This window comes from Vidua macroura, chromosome 5, assembly GCF_024509145.1.
Source record: "Vidua macroura isolate BioBank_ID:100142 chromosome 5, ASM2450914v1, whole genome shotgun sequence".
Lineage (NCBI taxonomy): Eukaryota > Metazoa > Chordata > Aves > Passeriformes > Viduidae > Vidua > Vidua macroura.
The window spans coordinates 28,252,135-28,267,214 of record NC_071575.1 but is presented as its reverse complement, the minus strand read 5'-3'; the positions used below and the strand labels follow the sequence as shown (position 1 = coordinate 28,267,214).

The window sequence follows — 15,080 nt, the reverse complement described above, 5'->3', positions numbered from 1 at the left end:
GAAGGATGCCGGGGCCGAGGGCAGCCCCCCGCGCTGCCTAGGGGGCGGTGCGCGGGCGGCGGCGGCTCCTGCCGGGCTGCGGCTGCTCCCGCCGGCTCTGCCCGGCCCGGAGCCGGGAGGCTGCCGGAGCGCTGCCTGGGCGCGCCGGGGAAGGAAGGCAGCGCGACGTTCGGCTGCCTGGATGACAGCGCCTACGACAAAAGCGGGAGAGTGAATGGCAAGGCTGGCAGAGAGAAGCCGAGGTGTCTCCGAAGCCAAGATGCCAGAGGCTGTCAGCGAAGTCTGCTGAGGGAGAGACCCGTACGTGCCCGCGCTCCCAGGGCCAGCTGGGGAGGGGATGTTTTAACCACGATTTCAAACAGCAGCAGCAGCAGCAGTAGCAGCGGCAGCAGCAACAACAACAACAGATTGCTCCCCCCCCCCACTCCCTCCCTTTCGACCCCGCTTTAAACCCAAGCAAGTGACCGACCGTCCAGACGATGATGCTCTTGCTGAAAAATCTCAGCTCTCACTGACAAAGAAAAAGCAAGTCACCCATTCCTGACATCGGGACAACTGGCTGCTTGCAAGTGGGAGATGTCAGGCTGTTGAACTTTTCTGTCCTGTGATGATGCTGTAGTGAGCTTGCTCATCTGAAAGCCATCTCTTCTGGATTTCTGAGCGGGCCAGATTGAAAGAGATTAATGGACTGATCAGCCATCAGGTCTCTTCAGGGGGATTCATCCCTTCAGCCCCTGTTACTTGGGTGCTTGCGGTGAGAGGGTCACTGGTGAAAGGCTGTGTTTCTCCTCACCAGGTCTCCTCTGCAGAGGAGAAAAGGCAGATGAGACTCCAAGACTGCCTCCAGGGCAGAACTTTGTAGTGCTCTCAGCATCCCTCTGCAGCGTGGATGTGAGCCACAGGAGTTGGGGATGTTTGAGGTAGTCTGTGCCAAGTGACACCTAGCAGGTGCTCCGGTGGCTTTTGCATGGTCTCACCCCCAACAGCTTTGCCTGTTGTGAAGATGTCCATGGTGTTTCTGTGAAGCTGAGGCATGGCTGCTGGAAGGTTACTGCTCTATGCTGGCCTCTCTTTAGCTCTGTGTGCCCTTGGCATGCTGGCTGTGGCAATCTGCTCTGACCATTGGTACGAAACTGATGCCAGGAAGCACAGGGAGAGGTGCAAGAGCATCACAACTAAGAGAAATGATCCTGGCTTCATTTATAACTCCAACAACAACCTGCCTCTCAGGGCCAGCAGGTCTAGGTTGGACCGCTGGGAAGGGAAACTCCTCTTGGCAAGAAACAGGAGGCAGATCTTTGCTATGAGCGCAGTTGATGAGTGTAACAGACAGTACAACTCCACCAACATGGGGCTCTGGAGGAAATGCCACCGACAAGGATTTGACCAGGAGCTGGAGGAGCTGATTGCCAAAGGTAAGGGCTGTTTTTTTTACCAGATGGACATGCCAAGCTCTCCTGAGATGAGCAGGGGCTGAGCAGAGTCATTTGGGCTCACAGACGGGAGCTGGCGTCTCTAGCCAAGTACCTCTCCTTGCAAGGGGTGAACTGGCCTGGCTGGGCATTGCTTCCAGAAGCACTGCCAGGGCAATTTCCCACAGGATCTCTACTCCTGGGACATGGGGTTTGGGAGCAAGAAGGCAATGAGGGTGAGAACACACACACCCCAGAATATCTTTTTCATGCCTCTCTCTAATCTGGATATAGTCTTCCCATCACCATGGTATCAGATTTTTTTCCACACACAAATAAGAAACATGCATAAAGCAGACACTGGATTTTTTTTTTCCTTTTTTTTTTTTTTTTTTTTTTTTTTTTTTTTTTTTTTTTTTCCTTTTTTCTTTTCTTTTCTTTTTTTTTTTTTTTTTTAGTTTGTTTGACCCTGGTGGCTTGGGCAAAGTACATCGTAGTTTATTGGAGGCTACATATGTCTGCCTTTCTGAATATCCCATCCATCCTGAAATACACCATTTGCAGTGCTCACATGTAGGCTTTTTCTATCCTCAAATGGAGAGTAAACAAAGAGAAATGCTAAAGAGCAGGAGGAGACCCAGCTTGCTGTTTACACTGAGCTATGCTTTGGAATATTTTCGATATCTACAAAACATTACATGAATTTATTAGAAAGGAATAATTTTCTCTTGGGGTGGAGATGCATCTGTTTTCCTGTAGCATTTTTGTGCTATTTTTTTTCTAGTCTTTTGGTCCTTTGTCTTAATTTTTCCCCCAGGGTAGTTGTTCAAGGTGATGGTCATTTTGCCCCAAATGTTTCTTTGATCTGAAGTATAGAAAGGGGCCACATGCATAAACCCCTACCTAAAGAGAAGATGCATGTTTTTGCAGGGCGATGAGGGTTTCAGTAAAGGATGACGGCATCTTTGCTACCCACAGCATGGTTACTCTGTACAACAAAATAACATTTCCCTCCCATGGTTCTTCTGTTGCAATCGGAAGATTCCCCATTGGTTTATTTCCATTGTAGTGAAATGATTGCTTCTCACATAATGCCATCTTCCAAAATTCTTGTCTTCCAAGAGTGTTCTCTATCCCAAACTCTCTTGATAGCCTTCATTAATTCCCTCCTCAGACATTGCAAGTGGAATTATTATTTAAAGTTACTTATTCAGGAGGGGTGTTCTCACACGTTTGCCCATGTGCAGGTTTTGTTTCATATGTTTTACGAGTGAGCTCTGGATGTAAGTAGCATGGTAGAAACTTGTACCAAACCAGTCCAAGCAGGGGGTGTACCTGGATCACTGCTTGGGATCTTGCCTGTGTTCCTAGGGACCCTTAATATCCAGCTGCTATTTAACAACTCCTAGGAAATAGATTGGTGTCTTCAGCCCCATTTGTAAAGGGCAGGTGGACATGTTGAAAGCCTGTGAGCGCAGATTCTTGCTGCTGGTTTCAGTGCCAAGGGAGTGATTCCTCTTCTCCATCTAGGCAAGGATGGTATGTGCTAGGCTGGCCATGGTGAGCTGGATTGCTCTGCCACGTGTGCTCGCTGTGCTCGGGGCATAAACAAATTCAACCTTGACAGTGGGCAAACATGTCAACAGAGCTCACCTTTGCAAATGGAGTTGTGGTTATTAGAGAGGATTTTCAGCCTGAAATAAGTGAGACTCTTTCCTCTTTCCCTACCTGCCTTGTCCTGGGAGCAGGAATGTCCATTTCTCCTGCCAGAAACAGCTGAAATTGTGTGGCGCAGGGTTATGTGTAATGGCAGCTCTGCTAAGTGTTAACCATAGGGAGAATATGACAAAGCAAGATGGTTACATGCAGGAGAAGGTGGACTTTGAAAGGTCTTGCTATAGTCTGCTTGTGTTCATATATGTGTGAATGAGTGTGTGTGAGTGTGTGCAGTAAACTAACTCTAAACATACAGAACCCAGCCAGTAGCCAGGGATTCCCTGGGCTCAGGGGCAGTGAGTGTCCCTGCACACACACTCCTGCATAGGTGTGTCTGCAGATGGCTAGAGAGCCACTTGGCAAAGTCACTGCCCCAGGTCAGATGTGCAACTTGTGCACATAAAGGAGCTCTGGGTGTGTCCCTCCTTGCCTGCTCTAAATGTTGTCTGATACACTTCTAACAAACTTCATTATAGGATGAGAGAAGTGTTCAGGAGGGAGATAAACAGCAACATTTTAGTTCATTTGATGGCCTTTCTTGGGTGAGGATCTATGCTATGGCTCTCAGCCATGATGATATAGAGGTATAGCATATACATATATATGCTGAAATACAGAAAAAGCAAGTATAATGGCAATTCAATAAAATAAAGTGTTTGACTTGCTCAGAAATAGAAATGGAGATGTTTCCTTTTTGATCCTCACTTATGATGAAAGTGAAGTAAGTGTTACTGCTGTCCAATGTTGAGAAGAGCTGTGAGTTCAAAACAAGGCAGGTATTCCAGGTTCATACCAACAGGATCTATCATGAAAGTAAAAACTAAAAGTAGTTTTCACTTCCATGACAAATGCTTTTTTGGGAGCTAGTTGTAGGGATGGGTGTGTGGACAGAGTGTGTCATGCAGGTGTGAGGGGCCGCAGATGTTCTCTGTGTGTAGTGTTCAAATAACCTGACTGGGGCACATATCCTTGCACAGATGAAATCACTCTCTATCAGATCCAGGGCAAATACCTTATAAAAGAGGATGTTATTAGTACATACAGCTTTAACTCTTGTTCCTCTGTTAATTTAATGTAATACACCTCTTCCAGAAGTGGATAAACTAATGCAGGTTCTGGCCCCAAATATTGTGTGTAATGTTATATATAATTGAATGTGAATTTTATTAAGTGTTTTGGTTTTTTGTTTATTTGTTTTTAAAGCTGGACAGGATCTGTGATCCATTTAGTTTAAAACAGATCCTACATTTTTCCCTAGGCAAAACTTCCAGTGTTGAGAATGGTCTATTGAGATTTGTCTATCAAAGTATAACAAAAAGTGGTCATTAAGAGCCTAACTAGCTTTTCAAATACCCTGCAGTTATTCTGCTTATGAACTCTGCTGAAATTAATACAGGCTATAGGCAATGATTTGTGGCAGGATCAGAAACTGTGGTACTTGGCAATATTCTGATACCAATGATTTTAAAAACCTGTTCTGTTCCTGAATAGGTTGGGTCACTTCTGTAATTCTATTCTGTATTTATTAATTTTTACTTTCTGGGAAATAAATCAAGACCTTTATGTTGGATTTTGCTAGAAAAACTAGAGATCTGTTACTTCAGGTTTCTTATATATAGGTGTAATAGATAGTAATACATATAAAAAATAGTTGGTCCTATTTTTATTTCTCCTATACTTTTTGTTTTTATATTTTCATAGAACCCATGTGCATATTTCAAAATAATACAACTAGATAAATAGGCAGGGAATTAAAAGAGATTGTCACAAGTAAGAATACTCAGGGAGAGGCAGATAGCATGAGACCAAAGACTTGAGTGTTCTAAAGCTGCAACAAAATTAAGCAGTTAATTTCTTCTCTTTGTCATCATGGAAAAAAAAAACCAAAACAAACAAATAAGAAACAACAGAAATTACAATCAATAAAGAAATTTTTGGAGTTGAACACGCAAACTGAGGTCTCAGTCTTGCTAACTTTTCCTCTGCTGAATAATCTATATTTCTGGGAATGGACTGCTTGGACTGAGGGAAAGCATTCTCGTACAGAGGGACCAGTGAAAAAGAACAAGCTAATGGAGCTGTTCCTCTGATTCTGCTTTCACATCTGGTTGAGCCTTTTAGCATCTCAGGACCAGAGTTTCACTTCTGATCCCTAAAGCCTTGCAGAGTCAGGAAATACTGGCTCTGGGGTTGTTCAGCGCAATATTCTAAAATCCTTCCAATTCTCAAGAAGAAGAATTCTCCAATTCTCCAGTCTCCTCCACAAACTGAATAGCCTTGCTGCTGGAGGCCCCTTTGAGTATAGAGCTCACCCTGTCCTATCAGATCCACTGTTTGCCTCTTTACCGTGGAGTTTCTAGCAAAAGCAGCAATCCCTCACCCAAGCAACAACTCTGAGTGAGCCAAGCAACTCCAGCACTAAACAAGCAGAGAGCTGGAATGCAGGTGAGCGTCTGGGAGAAGAAAGAGTTTATGTCCTGCTTTGGCAACCAGCAGCTCACAGCTCTTTGTATACAGCTTGTAGTGAGCCAGGAAAAAAATGGGGAGCCACAGTGTCTGTCTGCATCCTATGGCAATGCTGCTCAGATGCTTTCCTGCAGTAGTTGAGAGGAAAACAAGAAAGGAAAAAAGGGAATTACATCATTTAATTATAAAGGTACAATAAAGTAGATGAAGAAGTTGCACAATAACCAGAGTCTGTTCCATTTAGACAATTACTACTCAGAGGACCTTTCATCTTGCCTTTGGAAGGCTGCCAGTTAAACCTGACTGTATGGGGCTCTGCTGCCTGCCATTGGAATCCAATTTTTATTTAAAACCCCCCAGAATTTACAATGACCTTATTATTTTAACCCTCCTTTTACCTTCTTTCTTCCCCTGAGATCTTTGGAAGTCATAGTAAATCCTATTTTAAAAACATTTTATTGTGAGTATACTAAGCCCATGCCACCACTGAAAAAAAACCCAAAAAACCCAAACCCTAAGTAATTCCTGTGCAGCCCACCTTCACCTGAAATAATATGCAAGATTTCTGGGATGAAAGCATTCTCTGGTTTGGTTTGTCAGATGCAGGGCATAACTGAGGAAGAAAGGCTTAACAGGTCTACTCCAGCCATCACTAGGGATTATTTATACACAAATGGAAAGAGGCTACTGAGAGAGGCTACTTGCAGCTATATCTAGCTGAAAAGAGCAAAAAGATTTATTTTTGTAAAAATTCTTGCAATACCTTGCAATGATTTGACTTTTAAAATGCAATGATTTTGACAGGTAAATTAAGACAGCCAATTTTTTCATGCATCCTTTAGACACTAAAGACTCAAATGCTTTGTTTAAAATCTGTGCTTGAAATCCCAGCTGTTTTCCAAATGGACTCATTAAAAAACAGACTTTATTGAAGTCTTGATTCTGATCCTAGAGAATTCAATAGTAAATGTTTTATTGAACATGGTGATGCAGCAAGTTCAGGCCTTTAGTGTTTCCTTTGAGGTTAAAATTGTCCCTGGGTAGAAAGGCCAGTGCAAGGTCTGTGCTCCCTCCTGTCACAGCTGGAGTTCTGCTGGAGGCATCCACTGAAATTCAGGCAATAGACAGCACTGGAGTTGAATCTTAGGCTATCCAGGTACTCAGTTTTGTAGGTTTTGATGCTGAAATTATTCTTAGTCTGTTGATGTAAGACTGGAAGTCAAACAACTGAGATAGAGCAAAGCCATCCTCTTGTTCAGGGATTTTCTAAAATCCTTTAGTGGATGAAATCACTCGTTCATGTGTATGACAGGATTTGGCCCATCATATTTTGAATAAGCAATTTAATATTTTAATTGCATCAAATTTAAATAGCAATTCATTAAAAAGTTTATTTGCCACAAGTAATAAGAACCTGACACATTCCTCTGACACATCTGAGATAATTAGTTTGATACTATATATCTGCTAAAAATACTAAGAACATATATGTAATTTAACAGAACAGCAACCAGTTTTGATCATGACTTTTTAAAGGGCAAATTTCAATCAAGCTGTTGGCTTTCAAACAAATTTGCCAGTAAAGACAAATGGAAATTTTGCCTGAGTAAAAATGATGGGATCATGCCCTTCTCAAGAGAAACTGATATTTGCAAGCTGCCTGCAGGACTGAATGCTTAATTCCTGTTCATTTAATTGAACATCCATATCCTTTTGAGAAATCTCAGCATTTTTATCCTTTCTGCCTACTGCTAAAAATTTGTAAAAGCTGTGGAGGAAAGATTTAATATGAGTGCAGTTGTGTTCTATTCAGTGTAAAAATAAAAATTTGAAAGATAATTTTACTTTAATAGAGATGAAATGGTCTGAACTATTTTGTCATCTCCTGCAATAAAAATCCATATAAATATGCTTTTCTCATTGAAAAAGTATTTCTGTGCATTTAGAAAAGCTTCAAGAGGAGAATGAGTTCATTAACTATTGCAAAACCAGCAGGGGGAATGAGTCCATTAACTATTGCAGAACCTTTATAGGTAAGAAACCTTTGTTTTTTGTAGGTTTAGCAGAAATAATGACAGTAATTTATAATGTGAGTTACTTAATGGCTCATTGCTCACAAACTGCTGCTGGAACTCTTGACTACATATCTACCTCTTTAGGACCAAAAGAAAGAAATGAGATGGTGTTTCTTAGTTTTTAAGGAATAAATAAATAAATAAATAAATAAATAATGTGTATTCTGGAATCCAACTTCCCTTAACAGATCATCTGGAATAGAACCCATTAAAAAAAGAATATAAACTAACACATTTTCCCTGCAGGAGAGAAATCAGAGGTAAAAAAAAAAAAAAAGGAAATTTATCCATTTTCTTTCTCATTAGGCCTAATTCTTTTATAAATAAATATTCAGAACTGCCTGGCTGAGCCTGCTGAAATCATAATCCTTTGTACATAAGTACCAAAATAGATGAAAGAAAGGTAGTACTGCAGTTAGGGCAGGGGCTTACAAAGCCAGAATTCAGTCCAAGCTCTGCCATAGCCTTTCTTCATGACCTGAGGCAAGGGACTAAATCTCTCATACCTCAGCTCAGTAGCAGTAAAATAGGGATTTCGTTCACTATTATTAATGCCAGTTCGCATTCTACCCTCAGATTTACAAGCCTTAATCATGGATCAGAAATCACGGATCAGAAAAATGTCCCTGTCCTTTTGACATGTGGCTGCACTTTAAATATTGACAGTGAATGCAGCCTTATGAGAGAGTACAACGAGACTACAAAGTAATTATGTTCAGCGTGAGCAGTAGTGCTTTAGAACACCAGGAGGCAAACCACATTCCTGTGAGCACCACAAAATGTGGCATTCCTACACAAGCACAGTTGTAAAGAAGGATAATAAATAAGAAGTGTAAATGTTTACAGGATGGTCTTCCAAAGACTGAGGGATGGCACCAGAAAAATCATGGGTCATGTCTGCTTGAAATATTAACAGGTAGGTGATGGGGATTGACCTCTTTGGTTGGCTGTAGGAAGAAGTTGACATTTCCTTAATGAAGACAAGTAGATTACACTAATGAGATAGATATGGGAACAGCAGTCTACAGCTGCTAAGAGAAATGACGTGGTCAGAGTGATGTGTTAGGAAAATTATATTTCTAGCAGCATCCTAAATGGATACATGGAGGGTAAGTTCACTTTTGTAAAGGTCAGAAAAAGAAATATTGTAGCAATAAAGGCACGAGGTGGTGAGAGCCTGGATGGTGAAAGAATATGCAAACCTTAGACATCCCCTGGATCTATATATATGGTAAGAGATATGAGATGAAAATGTTGCTCCAGTTCTGGAGCCGAACAATAAGAAAAGTAATAGCATTGTCTGTGATGATCTAGAGGGGAATTACTGAAGAGAGCATATAGTAGAGAAGGAAGAAGACATTAGGAACTCTGTTTTAATTACAAGAAGCTGAGTTTGTTATATATGTGTCCATGAAGAAATATTAGAGATTCTGTGGGTATGGACCTAGGGAGACAAGTCTGTGTTAGGAAGTCTGTGAGCCTGGAAATTGCTACATAGAGATCAGAGCGGAATCTATGTTTGCGCTTGAAATTATCAAGGAGTGAAATACAGAAAGAGAAAAGCCCCATGAACACCAGCTGATCTGGGAGAAGTGTCTTTCTGGAGGGCACGCAAAAAGAGCAGATTCAAAAGGTGGTGCAGTAGAAGTCAGTAACACCATGGTAGCTGAAGAGAGACACTGCTTCAAATTTAAACAACACAAGAGACTACTGCAGGTAGCCAGTGTGCTGCAGCAGGTGAGAACAGAGTATTCAGACTGTGCTGAAGATTGCCCAGTAGATTAAGTAAAGATTTTAGCAGTGGTTGCAAAGGAGAGGAAGCTGCAGTGAACTAGTGGGGAGGACTCCAGGCAACATTTGTAGCTGGCATATTCAGAGCGGTTGGTGAGGAAAGGAGGAGAGGAAAAGACATGGTATTTCTAGAGGAAGATAAATGTTTTAAGATAAAAGAGTGTTTTAAGATGAGAATATTTTAAGAGGAAAGAGATTCAATGGTATTTGTGTTATGAGAGTAAAGAGGCAGAGGGGCGTGAGAGGTCAAGGCAAAGAGAGAGCAAGAGGACAAGAGCAGCCATAAGGAAAGGCAGGAGGTAGGGTAAGACTGGCTCAATGGCAAATAAAAGAAATGAAGAGAGCCACATAGGAGGTTTTTCATCTGTAGGAGAGAAGAATGGGGAAGGAGTTATAGGAGGGGAAGTGGAAACAGAAAGCAAAGCTGCTGGAAGAGGAAGATCATGGTTTGTCATTTTCTCATGGAAGAACTGGGTGAAATCCTGCGTGACAGCTGAAGTGGAGGCTGGAGGAGGCAGGAGGGTCTGAGGAATGAGCCAAATGTGGCAAAGAGGTGATTGTGACTGTGAGTCTGAGATTTAACTGTGCTGAGCTGGAGTAGTAAGTCTAGGAAACAAGCAGAACTGAATGAGGGAGCAATGCAGTTATAGAGGAGAAAGTCAGGCAGAAGGGTTCCCATTAGAGATGTCATGCTGTGTGAGACATAGCAGAGATCAGCTGGTATGGATCAGCTGGGATTTGGGGTACAGGGCAGGAACAGCTAGGGGAACGCAAGGCAAAAGGCTGTGAATGAAAGAACACAACATCTACAGCTGGAGAAAGGCAAGGAAAGATAAAGAGAGTGATAAAAGAATATGGGCAGGCAAGAAGTCCTTGATGCTGATGATATGAGGTGACAGAAAGGCCAAGGAAGCTTAGTGTGAAGAGGTGGCTGGTGCTTGTTGAAAGAGTCCAGGAGATTGCCCAGGTGGTGGAGGAGAAGGATGGGGGGCTAGCACAGGGTTCAGGATGAAGCCTTGGCTTTTTGATGACTGAGTGGATCAGAGTTGTACACTGAACAGATGATACACTAAAACATACGGCTTTAAAGGGCAGAGAAGTCACTACCACTGACTCTTCTATAACTTGCTCTGCCTTCCTGCTGTGCATTTATCCTCTGTAACTTTACAGAGGTGTAAGCATGGCTCTCCCCAACAGAGTTCAACAAGTTTGTCCAGTGCTTGTAATAGCCATGTTCCAGTCTCAGCTTGAACCTCAAAGATGAATAAATATCAAGTATTAATTCAGGATATTTTCCACAAAGTGGGGTGTGTGTGTGTGTGGAGAACGGGATTTGCATAGCTGGGGGCTTTTATGGAAAAGGAGTTCTAGGATGTCCCATGTATACAACAGTGTGGATCCTGTTAAGATATCCCACCAGATTGAGTGAAAGACATGGGGTGTCTCATTGTAGCCCTTACTTAATTCTGAGAACTTCTGTTGGTTTTGAGTTTTAACAGCAGACATCTGAAAAAAGCTTCCTAAATGTATTTATAGACTTTCTAATAGGATGAAAATGTCATGTTAATTTTATCAGATAACAAAAGCTATTTGAAAAGATCATTCTGCCTCAATATGAATGTATGATTCTTGTCTCTGTCTGTGTCTCTATTAATCAGTGTGTATCTTTGAATATGCAAAAGAGCCTTTATAGTGTAGATACTTTTCTTTCTGCCTAATGGTCATTTAAAGACAGAAATATTATAACAGAAACAAACACAAACAAAAGAAACAAAAACTTTTTCAGATGTTACAGGTGTGGATTAGGGTCACTAGACTGGTTTTGAAGAGGTGATGATTTATGATAGCTGATGATCCAATTATATTGCTTTGTCTTAGGTACTTGAGTGGCCCTGATTAAGAGTATCCAAATATGGTTTTTGATTTTTAAACATAAAGGAATTTGAAGAGTGGAATTATCCCTGTTTTTCACAGAGGACAGTTATTCAACAGTGCAAAAGTTCTGCAGGAGAACAATTTGCATTGGAAAGATCATTGTTGATCCCTAATTACATATTTTATGTTAAATTTCATCCCCCTTTGATTTACCAGTTCCCAAGACTGTCCAGTTTTGTTCATGTGATATTCTGTAATGGTTAAAGAGAAAGGGAGGGGTGTTATGGTGATCAGAGAGACAAAGGAGACAGCCAACAGGAACAGGGGAAATGGAAAAACTCAAATAACTTAATGGGCTCAAATTGGGAAGTTGGACAATTTCCATCTGAGTCTTTTGAAAGATGTGACATTGCAAGTCCAGTAAAAAGGATTTTCAATAAATCTGTCTAATTAGGGTGGTACATTAGGAATGAAAAGTAGCAAATCTATATTTAAAGAAAGGAGCAAAACTTGTCTGGGCCACAGCGGACCTTTTAGTCTGATCATAATAATACCAAGCAGTGTTTAAAGTAAGTTCTAAAGGAGAGATTAATGAAATGCACAGGGGAAAATGAAATAAACATGCAACGTATATTTTCCTATTTGAAGTGTGGCAAACTACCCTGATATATTTTGCTAGGAAGATAACTGGGGTTTAAGATAAGGAAATGCCTTAGACCTAAATTATCAGGATTTTGGTAAAGGATTTTATATTCTGCCCCTAAGGAAATGGTTTGTTGCAATGTTAAAGTAATTAGTACAAGATTTACAGAAGGTTTAAGGAACTGACTGAGGGAAGGCAAAAAGTGCTAAGAGGGGAAATGCCAAGATGAAGTCAACAGTAGAATTCCTGAAGTAGGGGACCAGTAGCATCTTTGCACAGAAGTTAGCAGGGCTCATTGAAAGGACTTTGAGCTAGATGTGAAGGGGGAAAGAGATAAAGCCAGGCTTGTTAGAGATAAGCCTGAGGGTGGCACACCGATGTTTTAGGGACAGTGTGCTAAGAGGGTGGAGATTCATATGGCAGTAAAGACTCAAGAGTTAGTGGTATATTGGAAGGAGAGACTGTGACCTTTGGAGAAAGAGGCAGGCAGCTCAGGAGGACTACAAGGATGTCATGAGGTTATGCAGAAGGAAAATTAGAAGGGCCAAAGCCCGACTAGAATGATTTGATGATCTTAAAGGCCTTTTCTAACCCAAATGTTTCTATGATTCTGTGATATATTGCCTACTATGCAAGAAAAATGCAGAGTCCTTTCCGGTACTATGTGCTTGTGAAACTTTTTTTTTTTTTTTTTCCCCTGTGAAAGAGCATATTCAGCTCTGTACTGAGCAGGACCTTATGGAAGGAGTGCTTGTCTCTGGGCTGCCTGACACCAGCCACAGGTATCTGGTGAGAGGGAAGGGACCTAAGGCAAATCCAGCTGCACTATCTCAGCTGCTTTGTCTCTCACTTAGATCTGAGCCACACTTTTTTTCATTCCTGTGACACCCCACACATTCAGGAAGGACTAGAGAGTAGGACTCCAAGCACTTTAATGCATACGTCACCCTTCATTGAAATAATGTTGTTAGTAGGGCCTTTGTTTCCTGGGTCCCTCATCTGCTTTCATTTCAGATTGCCTTAGCTCAACAACAACAAAGGCCTGTTAGATTCCCAGCTATTTATATATATATATATATATATATATATATATATATATATATTTATATATTTATATATATTTTTTATATAAATATATATATATATTTGTATAAGCCAGGAGAATGCAGAGCCTTCAGCTTCTTCATTAAAACAGTTTATATAAAACAAAGGAGAATTTCCGTGCTATATTTAAGCGTTCAGAATGTCTGGCAGCAGCAGAATTAAACTCTTCTTTGCACATATTTAAATTACCATGAGATGTGTATTTCAGTTCACAAAATGTTCAACCCTTTGGTTGGTGATGTTGGGTGAGTTTCCTTATATTAGGATGGATTTTGGCACAGGATCCACCCCCTTATGAGGAATAAACAACCCACTATGGACTTTGTTCACTTGTGTGTAAAGCAGCAGACCACATTCCTCAAAGAAATTTTTGGGAAAGGTCTTACAGAGAACATAAAGGCTCCACAGCACTAAAGGTAGGTAAACATCTAGGATAGTGTTTTGGGGCTATAGTTCAGTTTCCAGGAAAGGTGGAAGCACAATGACATCAGTACGGAGCAGGACAAGTGTGGATGCTCTTCCTGTCTGGAAGTTCAGAGAATGTTGTCTGACACTCCCAGTAGCAAAGCTGCCTTCTGCATTACTGGAAAGAATGGTTACCCAGCCCTCTGCCTGGGCACCTGTAGAAGCAGGGCTGTATCTAAGGTGGTTTAGAGAAGGGATTTCTGTTTTCTATTTCTATTGAAGAATGACCTCAGTCTGATGAACAGGCCCCATTCTGCTTCGAGTGACCTGGAAAGGGTGGTGGCAGAGACCAAGAGAGGGGAGGCTGGAGGTTGATAGCGTTGCCTCTACAGGGATGTCACATATGTGGGAGCAGCTGGATGTGAGGTCCTGTGCCTGTGTGCTGAGCTGTGCTATCAGCTATACATATGTGCCAGTGAGCTATGCTAAGCCACTGTACACCACTGAGGGTATGGAACAAGGGCAGAGATAAGTGTTTTCTTGCCTCATTCGTGTAGACTTAAGCCATCCTCTTTCCATGAAATAATATTTCATGTCCAAGAAGAATTCTTTCTACTCGGTGTCATGAGGGAGAAGCCTCCAGTTTTCAAATGCTATTCCTTCTAACTCATAGATCCTGGTGGGAAAGTTAGTCACAGACTCCCAGGGCATCGACTTTGTGGGGATGGGAGCAGGACCAAATCTCATTGACCACGCCATCCATGTTTATCAGTGATTAAGTGGCTGCAGAATGGGCCTATAGAGTGTCTTGGCCTCTGGACCTGGAAAATTCAATTTGTATAAAGCATGGATGCAGCATTGCGTTCTTCTCCCCGGTCCTGGGCAGCTCTGGGGAGCCCGGCTAGGCTCTGCCTCTTGGCCGGTCCGTGGTGCCATGTGTCCAGGCGCCCTCGCGCTGAGCGCACCGGTGTGGGCTGCCGCGTTCTGTAACCGACGCTGAGAGGAGGTAAAGGGGCGAAGGAATGGCACACTTTGCCTTGCGGTTGGCTGGAGAAGATTTATTGCCGTGTGGCCGCTGCGGTGGAGAGCAGCATCCGCTCCTAGCACCCGCATGGACAAGATGGCGATGAAACAAAGGACCCATGGGGTTTTATAGGGGGCGGGTAGACAGGGGCGGAAGCCCCCTTGCCCAATGGGGACAGGCAATGGGGGGGTGATGTGGACCATGGCAACCAACGGGAACACGACAGGGGTGTGTACAGGGTTCCGGGACGAATGGGATTGCGGGGATGGGGTAACTGACACAGAAGTTTCAGGAATGAGCAGGGGGTGGTTACAAGACTGACATGGGAAGGCTCCAATGGTAAGTGACCCAGAGCAAACCATCGCGGGGGGAGGGGGAGGGAATGGGGGTACATAAAACTGGCTAACTAACATTATTAAAATCCCTAACTGAACCCAACCTGGGATGCAACACATGGAGACTTGTTTCAAACATTTTTTTAAACAGAAGGTGTCATTGGGAAGAGTGTGGCAATTTGTTTAAGTGTCTTCCAGGGAAGGAGGGAGAGGCTACTTGGTTAGTTGGAAGGA

The 15,080-nt window shown here is 42.4% G+C and overlaps 1 protein-coding gene across 1 annotated transcript in view; it reads left to right on the top strand.

Annotated features, from left to right (window-relative positions):
* The first annotated feature begins 1,033 nt into the window (after positions 1–1,033).
* TMEM178B (transmembrane protein 178B) overlaps positions 1,034–15,080 on the top strand; it is a 206,150-nt gene continuing 192,103 nt past the window's right edge. The window contains exon 1 of the mRNA XM_053977885.1: positions 1,034–1,415. Coding sequence (XP_053833860.1) covers positions 1,034–1,415 — 382 coding nt within the window. The remainder of the gene's footprint in view (positions 1,416–15,080) is intronic.